The 15,770-nt window shown below is 33.2% G+C and overlaps 1 protein-coding gene and 2 pseudogenes across 1 annotated transcript; 1 reads left to right on the top strand and 2 right to left on the bottom strand.

The window, feature by feature from the left end:
- The window catches only part of LOC145569947 (uncharacterized), a 29,568-nt pseudogene that overhangs the window by 2,239 nt on the left and 11,559 nt on the right, over positions 1-15,770 (bottom strand).
- LOC145571430 (UDP-glycosyltransferase 90A1 pseudogene) lies at positions 716-2,042 on the bottom strand (annotated as a pseudogene).
- LOC145569946 (large ribosomal subunit protein uL1) lies at positions 11,184-14,059 on the top strand. Its single transcript, XM_081628918.1, has 6 exons — positions 11,184-11,267; positions 11,385-11,421; positions 12,355-12,574; positions 13,015-13,180; positions 13,428-13,633; positions 13,828-14,059. The coding sequence occupies exons 2-6, from the start codon at positions 11,417-11,419 to the stop codon at positions 13,879-13,881; spliced, it is 651 nt and encodes a 216-aa protein (XP_081485044.1). The 5' UTR covers positions 11,184-11,267; positions 11,385-11,416; the 3' UTR covers positions 13,882-14,059.

The raw sequence follows: 15,770 nt of genomic DNA on the forward strand, positions 1-15,770 counted from the left end.
ACATTGAAAAAATAAGAAAGTTGTGTCCGCTTATAAGGCTAAGGGGCTACTCCCTTCAAAATAATAATAATAATAATAATAATAATAATAATAATTCATGTCTTCATTTTGAAAAAATTATGAACATTTTACTTAATTTATTATATTAATTACATAGAATTAACTCTTATCTGTTTTACTATAAATTGAGAATTTTTCAAAAGATCAAGTAAATATGACATCTTGAAAGAGCGACTCACGTTCTCATAATTCTAGAATTGCACGATCAGCTATTTTAACTGAAGCACAAGTTTGTTTGGTAGACTAACTATATGTTGGCCTCATACTTAGGCATTATATATAATGCTGTGTACGGAACTATTGACTCGACATCGCTTGTTTCGGCCTTAAAAGTGAAACTTAGTAGGGCAATATCGATCTATCTAATGGACAAGATAAAAGGTATTAAGGAAATTACATAGGCTTAAAATCTTTGCTTGTTTTTGTGCTAATCGATCTCTTCATGCTTAGTTATTGACTTATTGTCTTCATAGACTTCACTGTTAATTTATGGGTAATTATTACAACATAATTTAGCTTAATCTAAAAACCTAATTCCCATCACCTTTTATTTATACAAAAAGACAACATTAGAGCTACAAATTAAAGTACTTTGCAAAATAAGAAATGCCAACAATAATTAGTTACGCATAACAAGCTAATTTGATAGTAAACCCTACGCATTATCTTTCACATACATTTGGGCTTGTCTCATCTCTAATTCATTCAACAATGTCTCAAGATTACACCAAGATGATCCTTCTTCTTCTAATGATTCTTTAGCAATCTCACTTACCTCTTTTACCTTCTTCCTCACCTTCATTCCTTTCTCCCCTTCCATCAACTCATTTACCATCTTTATCAAACTTTCACTCTTAACAAACCTTCTTTGTAACCCATCATCACAAAACTCAACTCTCAATCACAGTCCAATCTCCTCGGCCACCATTTTCACGTTCAAATGTTGTTTGACTATCATAGGCCAACCCAATATCGGTACTCTAGCACATATGCTCTCAATTGTCGAGTTCCACCCACAATGACTCTAAAACCCATGCACACTTTCATGCTCTAGAATTTCCTTTTGCTCTTTTACTCTCTCTTCAAATCCACCCATAACATTTTTTTTCTTGGTTAGGTTTTATCCTTAAAACCCATAAAAGTTCACACATGACTTCTCTAGCCCTAGCGCGATTTCCTTTAATTGTTGATGGGAGAACTCAACTTGTGTACCAAACGCTACGTATAGGACGGCCTTTCCTTCATTGTGCTTCGTGTCAAGCCACCTAAGATAATCATCTTTCTCTGATTTCTTACGATTAGACTTTTCAACCAAACATAACGGCCCAACACACCAGGTTTAGGCGAAAAATTCGAGTTGAAGTAATCTACAAAAGGTTGTTCAAGTTCGTAGAAACTATTAACCACCAAACCAAAGCTCATTGAAGTAGCACTACGACATTTAATAAGTAATTCCATGTTATCCCACCCATTTAACGGGCTATCAATATCATCTTTACTCACTTGAATCCACGGAAAATTCGGGACTTGGATCGACGATGATGGGTCACAATCATCGGATTCGAGTAGCGAAAATAGACCGTTTTGGGACAAAACCCTTGAAATAACCATGTTATACATGTTAAAACCATAAAAGACTAATCTTGGTATACCAAACTTGGAAGCTGACTGTTGGTCAGTGCTTTGGACACCTGGAGGGATGTCGTCGTTAAAGGTGGATAAAGTAAGAGAGAGGATTGTGACAATATTCGGAATAAGCGAGGATAAAGAAACCGAGATGAAGGGCTCATTAGCCGGGGTGGTGAAGATGGTGAAGGTCGCGTCGGGGCGGTGGTTGTGGATGAGCTTGGTTAAGTTTAGAAGAGGGATGGTATGGCCTTTAGACATGAAGGGAAACAATACAATGTGTAAACTTTTCATTATTATTCTTTAATTTTATGAAATAATTCCTCTCTTAATTCATTTAGGCCTTGTTTGGTTGATGTAGGATGTAAATCCTTAATTTTGTTACTCGGATCGATCGATCAATATGTTCATCATACATATATATATGGACGACATATCAAGATTATCAAGGATCATCGTACGTGCTAGAAGAACAATTTATGGACTATATTCAATAAAGTTTAGTGTGAAATAAGAACCAATCCTTTATTGATAATAAAAGGAGGGGACAAAGGTACGTTGGTTTGCTGTGGCCTTTAATCTAAATTGATCGAGATCACTCATTACCTGTTTCAAAAGCACCCGCAGTACATTATTAAGCTTATTAGTACAATTTTTGAAAAAAAAAAATTGGGGTCAAAATAATGGAATATATTTCATACATAAAAATATGAAATGACAAAATAACATACACGGAGTACTCCATCCGTATACTTGAAAGAAAACAATGCAAACTAAATGGATTAATAACACAATCACATCTTCAATCCATTTTGTATGTTGACACAATAATGCAAAACATAGGAATAGATACCTAAAGTTAATACGAAGTATAATTTTTGTTTCAATCTTTAATTTCGTTCAACGTATTTTTACTTTTGGCATTATTCACGTGAAATCATGTAAACTTATTGTCTCTGCATGTACGGAGTATTAGTTTTCGGAATGAACATTATTAATAACAATTTATAACTTATACAAATATGTACATAATTAGATCCATTATTTGCTTTAAAATTGTTGTAACAAGGATAAGTTGTGCAATAGAATCATTATTTGCTTAGGTTTATACGTAGCATTCATTTCGTATTAATTAATTAATACATAGGGCTTTTCCCTTGATTTACTTTACTATTAAAACTTAAAAAAATTTGATCGATCTTAAATTAGATGCGTTAGGTATAGCTATACTACGTATAATACAGTATAAACTAATCTGCGGAATCTTGTTTTTAAGGAATAATTGAACCAACCATTGTCTGATCTTAAGCAAATTTGGATGTTTTTATTCAGAACTAATCCGTTTGACTATTGTTATTTTGACTGCAAAATAGTTGTAATTAATCTAATTATCTCATGATCTAATTGCTGGCAACTAAAGCAGCCGAGCTTGAACCAATTAATTAAGTACGGTTCACTAAATCACGAATAAAAAAATTTAAAAATAAATAAATTAATAAACAAAACATTGTCTTAATACAGACGACATTTAGGAATTTGAAAAATTAGGAATACAAATTAGAGGAGCTAACTTGGTTATATATGAACAGAAAAACTAAGAAATATTTATTTGTTAAATTAAAGCAAAACGATTAAACAAAAAGATACAGGGTTATATTATGAAATTATACGAGCAATAATAAAACTAATTTAAGAATATTTGATATTATTACTTGATTATTGTTAACTCCATTTACTTTTTTTTTTTTTAAGAAGGTAAGATGAAATAAACATTAGGAAGCTCTCCTCACGAGGGGAAATTTACTTTTAATAATGTCGTGTGTTATTTTAGTTAGCACTTCGTACGAAGTACATAATTAGGGCATTACTAAAAGTGGGCTAATATTTTCTTCCAAAAAAAAAAATATGGGTTAATATTTTAAAAAAAAATAAATAAATAAAAACACGCGATCAACAGAATAATTATTTATTCATTTCAATTTAAAGCAATACAATACATAATGGAGCAACTTCACCCGACTCCTCAATTGGAGTTATCATAAAATTCAGCAAAAACAACTAAAACAATCATGTAGCTATGTAATTTAATTTCTTATTAGTAGCCGTATGAAGGACTTGGAGTGTATGTAGGGGTTTTGTAGACCGGAGCTGGAGAGTAAACAGGTGACTTGTATACAGGGGATGGGGTGTAAACTGGAGATTTGTATACCGGGGATGGAGTGTATACTGGTGACTTATAGACTGGTGATGGAGTGTAAACTGGAGATTTGTAAACCGGTGATGGGGTGTAAACGGGTGACTTGTACACGGGGGATGGAGTGTAAACTGGAGACTTGTAAACCGGTGATGGGGTGTAAACGGGTGACTTGTACACGGGGGATGGAGTGTAAACTGGAGACTTGTAAACTGGTGATGGGGTGTAAACGGGTGACTTGTACACGGGGGATGGAGTGTAAACTGGAGACTTGTAAACCGGTGATGGGGTGTAAACGGGTGACTTGTACACGGGGGATGGAGTGTAAACTGGAGACTTGTAAACCGGTGATGGGGTGTAAACGGGTGACTTATAAACAGGGGATGGAGTGTAAACTGGAGATTTGTAAACCGGTGATGGGGTGTAAACGGGTGACTTGTACATAGGAGATGGAGTGTATACAGGTGATGGGGTGTAAACGGGTGACTTGTACACAGGAGATGGAGTGTGAACAGGTGACTTGTAAACTGGGGAGGGGGTGTAAACAGGTGACTTGTACACAGGGGAGGGAGTGTAAACTGGAGACTTATACATAGGGGATGGAGTGTAAATTGGAGACTTGTAAATTGGAGATGGGGTGTAAACAGGTGACTTGTACACATGGGATGGAGTGTAAACAGGTGACTTATAAATCGGGGATGGAGTATAAACTGGGGACTTGTAAACCGGGGATGGAGTGTAAACAGGTGACTTGTAAATCGGGGATGGAGTATAAACAGGTGACTTGTAAACTGGTGAAGGGGTATAAATTGGCGACTTGTACACAGGAGATGGGGTGTAATCTGGAGACTTGTACACTGGGGAAGGGGTATAAACCGGTGACTTGTACACAGGGGATGGGGTGTAAACCGGAGACTTGTAAACTGGTGATGGAGTATAAACAGGTGACTTATACACTGGGGTATAAGATGGTGCCTTGTATGACGGAGTAGGGTTGTAGGAATAATCAGTGGCAGATGAAACCGCCACCAAAGCCATGAGGAAGAAGGACATTAAAGAGGAACGATGGGAAGCCATTTTGGTGGAGGATGACTCAAAGGAATGAAGTATGAGAATGCTAATGAAAGGAAGAGTTCCTTGTGGATAATATGGTTTGCATTAGGGCTTTATATAAGAACATATTAGTGTCCACTCCTTGATATAATATCATTAAAACATATAAATTGATTAAGTCTTGAATTATTTTTAAATATTTGGATTGGTGCCAACTTTTGATCATGATTTTGTCAATAACAATCGCATTGACTTTACCTTTTTTTTTTTTGTGAATGTGGACATTTTTATTCGACAATAATCTTTCGAATATCAATTATTGAAATGCAAAATGCCTTAATAAATACAATTAGTAGCTGGCAAGAGGCGTCGAGTTTAACATTATTAACTTATTATGCAAAAATTATTCGATTTAAGTTCAAAAATAAAATCACCGACTTCAACAAGTTGCAATTTGTGGATGAAAAATAAATTTGTTAGGTAAATTAATAATGATTATCAATTGTGATGTTTAATATCGTCGACTTGGTCTAGTGTGAATATCATTAGATAACATTTTATATGTCAGTTTGTAAAAGATGATATTTTTTAAGCTAATTGATGATTGGTAGCTTGTCCATTGTGAATTGCGATGCAAAGAAACGTCGACTTGATCTACCTTTGAATTAGAAATGAGTCTACACTGAATTGTTCATGTTTTACTACCATAACTTGTTGAATATTATTTCATCTTTTATACAACTACATACGTAATATGCAATGATATATTACGCGTATTTAAATTATTAGTCTAAGCTTATAGCAAATGTCTACTCGGTTTAGTATGCCCTTAAAATAATAGATTTTTTTAAAAAAAAAAAAATTATGTTATTAAGGTAAAGAACATGAATTAAGTACATACACAGGTAATAAGGAATATTTCATATGTAATAATATTAAGCGTTTTTAACTTTTTTTTTTACTCTAGACTCATTGCAAATGTTTTACTCCAACATGTTTTTACATTCTTATTTTATTTTGAATGAGCTATTATGGATGATTTATATAAAGCTAAGTATGAGCAAAGACTAAATTTAATTTGAGTGTATTAATTATTAATTATGATACTAATAAGTATTGAGAGTATTGACTTATTAAGAGGAGCAGAGGACTATATGGCTGCTAATGATAATAATAACGTGTTGTCGTCAGTGTTTAATGTTAATCATTATTGTTTAAGAGAGTAGTTGAATCTTGTTAGCTACTTAGCTTATTAGAATAATAACTAGTTATTGGCTTGAACAATTATTATTGAGTAAGTGAAAAATATAATAATTTATACTATTATCTTTCATTAATATATATATAAAAATATGTCAAATGTATATAAATATATGAAGGTTATACATATGAATAGTTATTGAAGTAAATAAATCATAGAGTTTTAAAATTAATTACACGTTATTGCAATTCAATATGGTGAGAAAAGGGTGTTACACATAGGATGACACACATGTGGCACCAAATAATAATAAGGGTACACATGGCGTTAGCATGTTAATCCCATGAGTTTTAATAATAAAAAAAATATAGATAGATGGAGCATATATGCATGGTATGGTACTATGGTGATCTAAATAACTAGTTAACTAGTCTTTTGGCCCGTGTAAATGCACAGGTTACTCATAGAAAATTACACTGAGAGTTGAGTAAGGAAATACCAATAAATCATTATGGGTGCAATGTGCAATCGAAATTATGAATAAATTAATTAAATTTTTGAGACTTTGATTCGAAATTATGCTTGAAAGAAAGAAGGTGGAAGGACTTAATTAAAGAGAGAAAAGGAAAAGTTTGAATTGAAAAGGGGAGCTAAAGATGAAGTGTTTAATGAAAGAGTTAAAGATGATGTATTAAAAAATTAAAGATGTAAAAACACATGTGGCACATTGGAAAAGAACATAGGAAAATGTAATAGGAGAGAACATGTATCTTTTTTTGTTTGAGTTTTTAAATATTAAGTATAGATAGATGTAGATATAGATTTGTTATTTGGCATATCGACACATACTAGCTACTTGCAAGTAGTATGAGGGATTAGTATAAGTAGTATAACTAACCCTCATAAGTCATTACTCATAACCTCATTTCAATCCAATCAACTAACCTTGGATCTAAGTATGCATGAGCATATTATGGATATTAATGAGGATATCCATGCCCCAATATTATTAGTTTAAGACAAACTTTAACAAAATGGCACGTGAATATATAGTTTAACACAAAATTTAACAAAATATATCAATCATTTAAAAAATATTCATTTGCCATTTAGTTAAATTTTGTCTTAAACTATATATTTATATATCAATTTTTATTAAAAATAATTTTAATTTGTTGAAAATTAATGGTAGAAATTGTACTGCCTTTTCTCCAACTTTTTTTTAAAAGAAAAATAGAGCCATATATTAATTGAGATAAGTTCATCTCAGCCAATGTTACAATACTTTAAGGGAAAGCACTAAACCGAATAAATTCCTCATTCCCCCCTATTTTCCCTAGCAACTAGGTGGGCTACCATATTACAATTTCTTTTGACATGAGAAAAAAGACAAACATTGAATCCCGCTCTATCTAATCTAATATCATTATAAACGACATGAATTGGGGCACGTCCACTAATTTCAGAAGAGATAGCTTTAATTACATTAATAGCATCCGATTCCACGCACACATTTCTATAGCCAAATCGTCTAGCCAGATTAAGAGCATATCTGACAGCCTGGGCTTCGATACACTCAGGGGTAGCAGGAGCAACCAGCTTCGTACCAGTCAACAAAATGCTGCCAGCAGCATCTCTAAATACCACACCTAGACCCGCATTGCCAATAGCAGGGATGTGGGCATCAACGTTGGCTTTAATGCATTCTTGAGGGGGACATTTCCACACTACACTGCTGGTCATAGCTGCTGGAACAGTAGGAATAAACACCTTCCTTGCATAGTCTGTGTAAATCCTCAACGAGCTTACAAAACCCGCAGCAAGCATTACTGGAACTTAATTTTAGAAAACTTTGAAAAAAAAAAGAGTAAATGTAAGAATAATTAAGAGAAAGAGCCTATAAAAAGGTAAGTGAGTGTAAGAAAAATTAAGAAATCGAGAGCAATTGCAAGAAAAATTAAGAAAATGCATACTCGTACAAATAGGCAAGTGAGCTTAAGATAATGCATACTCGTTTATTGCCGTTATTGGTATTAGTTGTAAATTGACCTTTTATATTTTTTTTGGAAAGTTGTGAATTTGTGTTATAGTAATAACTTATATGAGCTTGCATGCTTACATTATTTTCAAGAGAAGGTTTGAACAGACTCACGTGAGTCCAGTTTATAATGCACACATTCATCCCCCACCCACTGTTACTGCCTAGTCCCTTGTCGGCAGTAATCAACGAATTAAGCAAGTAATTATCCTTTCCCAACTTCACAATCAATGTATGAACTGCTATTACGAGCTCGGCATCGGCGTAACACGCAGACAATTTAAGCAACTCGAGGCACTTATGGTAGAGAATATGTGCGTCTTCCAATGAAAAAGGTTCAATTTCACTGTTTTGAGAAGAAAATAGGAGATGGGGTTGCTGGAAAACAAATGAAACGTGTGAATTAGTGAGGAATTGAGCAGTAGAAGGCCCTGTTCTCATCAGATTATTTTTAGTTCAGTTCAGTTCAGCTTTAATAAGTTCAGTTCAGCTCCTAATTTCCTTCTCTCATAAAATATTCATTTCAGTTTAGTTCAGTTCAGTTCAGCTCTAATAAGTTCAATTCAGTTCAGTTCAGCTCTAATAAGTTCAGTTAAGTCAATGAGAACAAGCCCGAAGTTGCAAATGTGTTGGATTTGGAGAGAGAAATCGAACGAGAGTGAATGATTTTAGGGGGGAATTGAAGAAGAGGGTGAAGAAGAGGAGAGAGAAAGAGTTGAGGAGGAGAAAAGGTTGATGCCATTAATGTCACGAACCGTATCCTCTTGGTTAATTGAAGGGGTATGTAATGTTGGTTGCTCTGACCAATATAATCTAAGACCTGACCAAACTAGCATATTATCAAACAGAAGAAATCTAATACCTGACCATATAACCTATTATCAAACAAAATAAATCTAATACCTGACCCCTATAACATGTTATCAAACAAAAGAAATCTAATATCTGACCATTATTATCTAATTTCTGACACTTATAATCTAATATATGATATTTATAATCTAAAATCTGACCACTATTATCTAATTTCTCACATTTTTTTTTCTGTTTGTATGATTGGACTCACGTGAATCCATTCTACACAATACTTTTTCTATTTCCAATTAATCCTTCAATATACAATTAAATGCATCCGTTTGTGTTAGGATTATTAGAATATGTTTTTGGGATCTTGTCTCCTCAATTGTAGGGTTGATTGGGTATTAATGTTATTGTATGCATCTTTTGATTTGGTCATGTCTTTTGAGATTATCTTGTACTCCGTATTATCTTTGAGCCTTTATCAATTTCTACATGGTATTAGAGTTAGGTTCATGGTATGGGGCCTGTAATGGCTCGAGTATATTGCCAGGCCAAAGGTTTGGGATCTTTAATGCCATTAAGTATTATGGGCCAAATTGATTTGAATCAAGCGATTCTTAAGTTAAAGAGACCTTACATGTGAGGGGGAGTGTTGAAGTATATCTTATCAAAATAACACATGTAAATGTCCCATATAGAGAAAAAAAAAAGAAAGAGTTAAATACTTCATAAGGCTAAGGAGCTACTCCTCCTATTTATCATATGATTTTGTGATGGAACCTCCTTTACACTTGTGAATAAAGTGGACTCTCTCTCTCTCAGTTTGCGGGTGCAACCCAGATCCGATCCGTATTTAACAGTTTGGCTTTTGCGCTTTTTATATAGCGACTTTGACTTGATTTTGTGTAATTTATATATAGGTTAAATGTTATTTAATGGAGTTTATTTACTATAATAATGACAATGTATATTTCCGTAATATCAACTTTTATTAATGTTGCTAATAGACAATTGAATATATCAATGGTCAAGGTTGTGCATTATCACATTTGTTAGTCAAATTAAAGCACTCTTTAGATACAAAGAGACTTGGAAAATACAAACTTTCACATGTGGCTGGCTACACCACGTGGCCAACCATTATGTGTGTTACTTTGTTAGTACTATCGGGGTTACTCACTTGATCTGAACTAAATCAGTTAGGGGTTACTCGGTCAGGGTTACTCAATGAGGGGTTACTCGTCGGTGAGGGGTTTACTTGGTGTGTGTCAACTGGGCTCACAGTGTGCTGCTTGGTAAATATAAATTCGGTTAAGGATTAATAAGTTCATATAAAATAATTTAAGAACTCTTAAAAGATATAAAATTTGATTTTACAGTTTGAATACGTTCAGATAAGTAATAATAAAGTAATGAACACACTCTTAATAGATTTCTTGAAATATTAACTCTAGTTCACCTCATGTGAGTAAAATTACTAAACAATGGTGGTGTTTGTTAAGGAGCTTATTGGGACAAAAATAGCTTATTTAACCATTACAATAAACTATTTGGCCGCTGTTTGGTGGTGAGCTGATTCACAAACTTTATTCCATCAAATAAGCTCATTTTCAATAAGTTGTCTAGAAGAGGTTTTTCACTAGCTTATATTAGTAAATTAAAATTATACCCTCACTAAACTGTCTAAACCCAAACCGTACCACAATAAAATATGTCAATGTCCTCATTAATTTATCATTTTGCATACTAATAATGGTTTAAGAAAGAAATGAGCTATAAGAATTCAACTACACCATATAACAAACACTTTAATACAATCTGTTTATATAATTAGATCCTGTTCTTTTGAGCTTATGAGCATAGCTTATTTTAACATAATAGATGTTACCTAAGCAAATCAGAATTTAGACCACAACAGGTCAAGAGAACATGGTCTTAGCTAATACAATCAATCACTTAAATCAACTAATATAATCAACTACTAGTTAAAATCAGCTAACACAATCAGCTAACATTATCAGGTATTCACCAAACATAACCCAGATTATCCATGACAATTATACAGTCATACCAACACCAACACTTGCAAGCACAAAATAAAATTACGCCGTTACCCATTTACCCTAGTTTCATATCGAACAATGGGCTAACATTTAAAACAACCCATATCAATAACCCGAACAACAGTCCAAATAAAAAGGCCCAAATTGAATAAACCTTTAACCTATTTAAACCTTCTTCTCTACTTCAAATTCCTCTTAGCAGCAGCCGTAAACCCTAGCCACTTCTCTCCGGTACTCTTTTTCTCTCTCATTTTCCTCTGCAATTTCTGCGTTTATTTCAATCCCTAAATTTCGTTTAACTTTGATTCTCTCTCTTTTTTTTTTTTTTTTTTTTTTTTTTTAAATCAGGTTTTCGACCTTGCTCGATTTAAGCTGTAATTATGAGGTATGCTATTTTTCTGCATTTCTGATCTCTACTTTTCTCAATATGCACTCTATTTATCGATTCATTTCATGTTACTTTCTGGTTAAATTTGTGTGATTAGGGTTTTTGTTAGTGACTCTTTCTGTATGATTTAGTTTAGGAAATGTGTGATATTTCATTTGAAAATCTTAAAATGTTAGTGTGATACTAAAATTATATGTGGGAGAATATGAAATGCTTCAAAATTACATGAATCGATGATTTGTTTAAGTTATTTAGTTGATCTTGATTAGTTTGTTTTGTTTTTTAATTTGTGCATTAAAACCTTTATTTCTTAATTAATTGATTTTGGAAGGCGCTAACCCTAAAAATACATAGTGATAGAGTGAGTTGATTTTTCTATTCAAATTAGTTTTAACTTTAGCATGTCAATGTTGTTATTCACTTATCACTGGCTGCAGTACTCTACTCAATACCAAGGTTGTACTTGAACTTACATACTGTATAATCTCTATTGTTCGATAAACTTGATTGTTTGGCGTTAGTTGTTAGCAATTTGATTTTAGGTTAGACCTTTTCGATTTCGACCTTTATTTGCTTTCAGTGTATTCTGGTTGCATTACATTACTTAAAAATCAAGCTTAAAGTGAGTTAATCTTGTATAATCTAGATTGTTTGAAGGTTGTTGACATTATTTTTTGTTAAAAAAGTAATCTTTCACTGTTGACTACAGTGAAGCAAAAGCTTAAAGTAACATGTTATGAAGATCTTTTAAGCTAAATTCTTAATAAGTGCAAAGCTTTGGCAATGAGTCTAATAGAAATGCATTTCTAATTTGAAATGTAAGTACTGAGATTATATGACCTTGCTATTAAAATTGTTATCCTTTGTTTGTCACTTAAAACTTGATTGTTGCACTTCAGTTAAACTTATGTGTTTTAACTCTCTCTGCAGTAAGCTTCAGAGTGAAGCTGTGAGAGAAGCGATCTCTGGGATTGCAAATGATGCCAAAGAGAAGAATCGCAAGTTTACAGAGACAGTTGAGCTCCAGATTGGCTTGAAGAATTATGATCCCCAAAAGGACAAGCGTTTCAGTGGCTCTGTTAAGTTGCCACACATCCCTCGTCCCAAGATGAAAGTCTGCATGCTTGGAGATGCCCAACATGTGGAAGAGGTAATTAGCTCGTAGTTGTAGATTTCTATTTGGTTATCTGAGCAATAAAGTTGGATGAAAAACCCTGTTTGAATTAAGGCTGGCAATGGTCACCTGTGCTATTATAACCTAGGTTTTTATCAGTTATCAGCTGCTGATCATGGCATGTATGCTTGTAGATATCTCTTTAGGCATTTGAGTAGTAACTTGTATAAGATGCTTGTTATGGAAATTCTGAATGTAGCATTTTACTGAAGTGTTTAGACTTGTATCTATCAGTTGTCAGTAAATCATGCCTCTCAAGCTACCTTACGTCTTCAAGATTATATAATTCTTTCCAGCTTTCAATAAATTTTGGTTTTTGTGCTTATCACACTTTTGGTGATTGTAATGTTTGGTTTAGGCTCACTATACCTTTGTCCTGATTGGTGTCTCATTGTGCTATTTTGATGTGATTGTAGGCTGAGAGAATTGGTTTGGAGTGGATGGATGTAGAAGCATTGAAGAAACTAAACAAGAACAAGAAGTTGGTGAAGAAGCTTGCAAAGAAGTACCATGCTTTCCTTGCATCTGAAGCAGTCATTAAGCAGATTCCCCGTTTGCTGGGACCTGGTCTTAACAAGGCAGGCAAGTATATTTTATTAGCAGTAAATATAAAATGGTTTGTATGTTTCATGTTTGTTGGTAGTAGTATGGTGATGTGGTTTACGTCCTATTTAAATCATAAGCTTTTCTAAGTTTAGAATCTGTTTATATTGGGTTCAGTTAATATGAACAATTTTGTAGTATGATGTTAATTTATCAGTGTTCCATGTTGTGAAATCTGTTTCGTCTTTCATGTTTTGCTCATTTGTTATTTACATTGCTTATACAGGTAAGTTCCCAACACTTGTTACCCACCAGGAGCCCCTAGAGAACAAAGTTAACGAGATCAAGGCAACTGTTAAGTTTCAGCTTAAGAAAGTTCTTTGCATGGGAGTTGCTGTTGGCAACTTGAGTATGGAAGAGAAGCAAATTTTCCAAAATGTGCAAATGAGCGTCAACTTTCTTGTTTCACTGTTGAAGAAGAACTGGCAAAACGTGAGTATTTCTGATTTGCCTTTGAATTTCATACAATATAAAGTCCCTGTTGATGTTCTTTGCTGCAAGACAAACACGTCAGTCATGCATTCATGTGCATCAAATTTTGTTTATTGGGATTACCATTCTGTAAGACCATTGCGTCTTAACCATATTTCAATTGTGTTCATCTAACTTTGATCTATTTTTGACAGGTTCGATGCCTATACCTGAAGAGTACCATGGGCAAGCCATACCGCATCTTCTAAATCAGTCTGTATCACCATTTTTGGCTGAGTTGCGTTGTAGGATTTGAATTTTGTTGACTGCCCTCTACTAGTAGTACAATCTTAATTGTTGTGAGCTTTAAGTATACTGGGATATTTTTCTTGAATGAAATGGCTAAAAATTTTCTGCTTAATTTTATCATCAGTGACATCTTTCATATTTGATGTTTTTGACCCTATGGGCAGTTTAAATTTTTTGGGATTGATCTCCTTGTAGAAGATCAAGGTTAGTTTCTTATATTGCTTGCTTGTGGCAGTTAAATTAATTGTCTCATGATCAGATGTGCAACTATAAGGATTTTAACTCTGTCAATGAAAGCTTTTTGCTCGTTAGTATGATCGAAGTTTGTTACTGCTAGAAATTCTACACTGATGGTTGAATTTAAACCCTTTGGCCCTTCTTCCCAAAAGATCAATGAATGCTTTGTTTTGAGTTTTTGACATTTCCATAGTTTCTCTGTATTTGGTTTAGTTTTCCTAATTCAATTGTGATTTTTGCATTCAAAAACTGTATGCCTTTTCTATGAAATATTAACAAATGTTAAGAGTTAATTAAATTAGTCAAGGTGTGAATGTCCACACTCCAATTCTTCATTGCATTTAATGTAGTAGCCAACCCTAATTGCCACCCTCTAAGGTTATAGCCCACAATGTAATAGTGGTTCTTACTACTATAAATAGCCATGTAATTTCACTTGTATGATGCACAAAAATATTACCAAGAGTAATACATAAAAGTAGTAATACTTCTCTTATTACCTTCTTCTCTTAATCCTCTAATTTCTATATATTTCATAACACGTTATCAGCACGATCTTCAATCAGGTATACTTATACCGATTATCCAATTTTTACAAAGATTCAATTTCCTTCACAAAATATATTTTGAGGAGTATGCTCTATAGTTGCCCATATGGGATCCTCTATACCAGAAACTCACAATATATTTCTCCACAAAATTACTCCACATTATTAGCCATGTTGATTAAAAATGAGGATATCAATACATACCTTATTTATGATACTTAGTTTGGTAACTCTCATGCATGGTTATAGAAAGTAATATATAATTACTTTTGCATGTGGAAATATTTGTTGTATGCATGTTAATAGAGTAAATTTCATGGTCACACAAATCATGTTTATACTTACTTACTTGTGCATAATTACTAAAATGAAAAAAAATGATGCAGCCTTTATATTTATTTAATTTTTTAGATTACACACTTTTATGTTTCTTTCAGTTTTCGAACCCTTGACCTCATGAATAGATTAGGGTTCTCGGACCACTACGGCTTGCATCCCAGTGTGATACTTATTTACGTTTGTAAATATTAATAGTTTGATTACGATTATTTTACCAGTCTACTAGAACATTGTATGATATTTTTACAGTAGTGTAAAGCTGAAACGGATAATTTACCCCCCTATAAAAGGCGGATTACACCCCCTTATTTCACCATACAAACCTTATCCCCTCCTTAAACTTTACCCAAATTATCTCCTCTTCTTCTTCCTCCATTTACACCGGTCATACACCATGTTCCCCGTCGACAACCGACAACCACCACACCCCTTTACTTTCGAAGAAGATTTAAGGAAATTAAAACTATATTTAGTTTTAATTATGGCCCTAGTAGTTTTATTAATGGCAATGATGATTTTCATCATTTTACATAAGTAGCGCTCGGTTTTTCGACAAAGAGAATTCATGCATGTAATCTCCGTAGTACTTCAAGTTTTTTTTGTCTTCTAGGTAGATTATAAGTGCATTTTGTTATAATAAATATTTCTTTTGTCTTATCATTAATGTATGTCATTAATATTATTATTATTATTATTATTATTATTATTATTATTATTGTTGTTGT

This window comes from Chenopodium album, chromosome 12 (genome assembly GCF_948465745.1).
Source record: "Chenopodium album chromosome 12, dcCheAlbu1.1, whole genome shotgun sequence".
Taxonomy (NCBI): Eukaryota; Viridiplantae; Streptophyta; class Magnoliopsida; order Caryophyllales; family Amaranthaceae; genus Chenopodium; species Chenopodium album.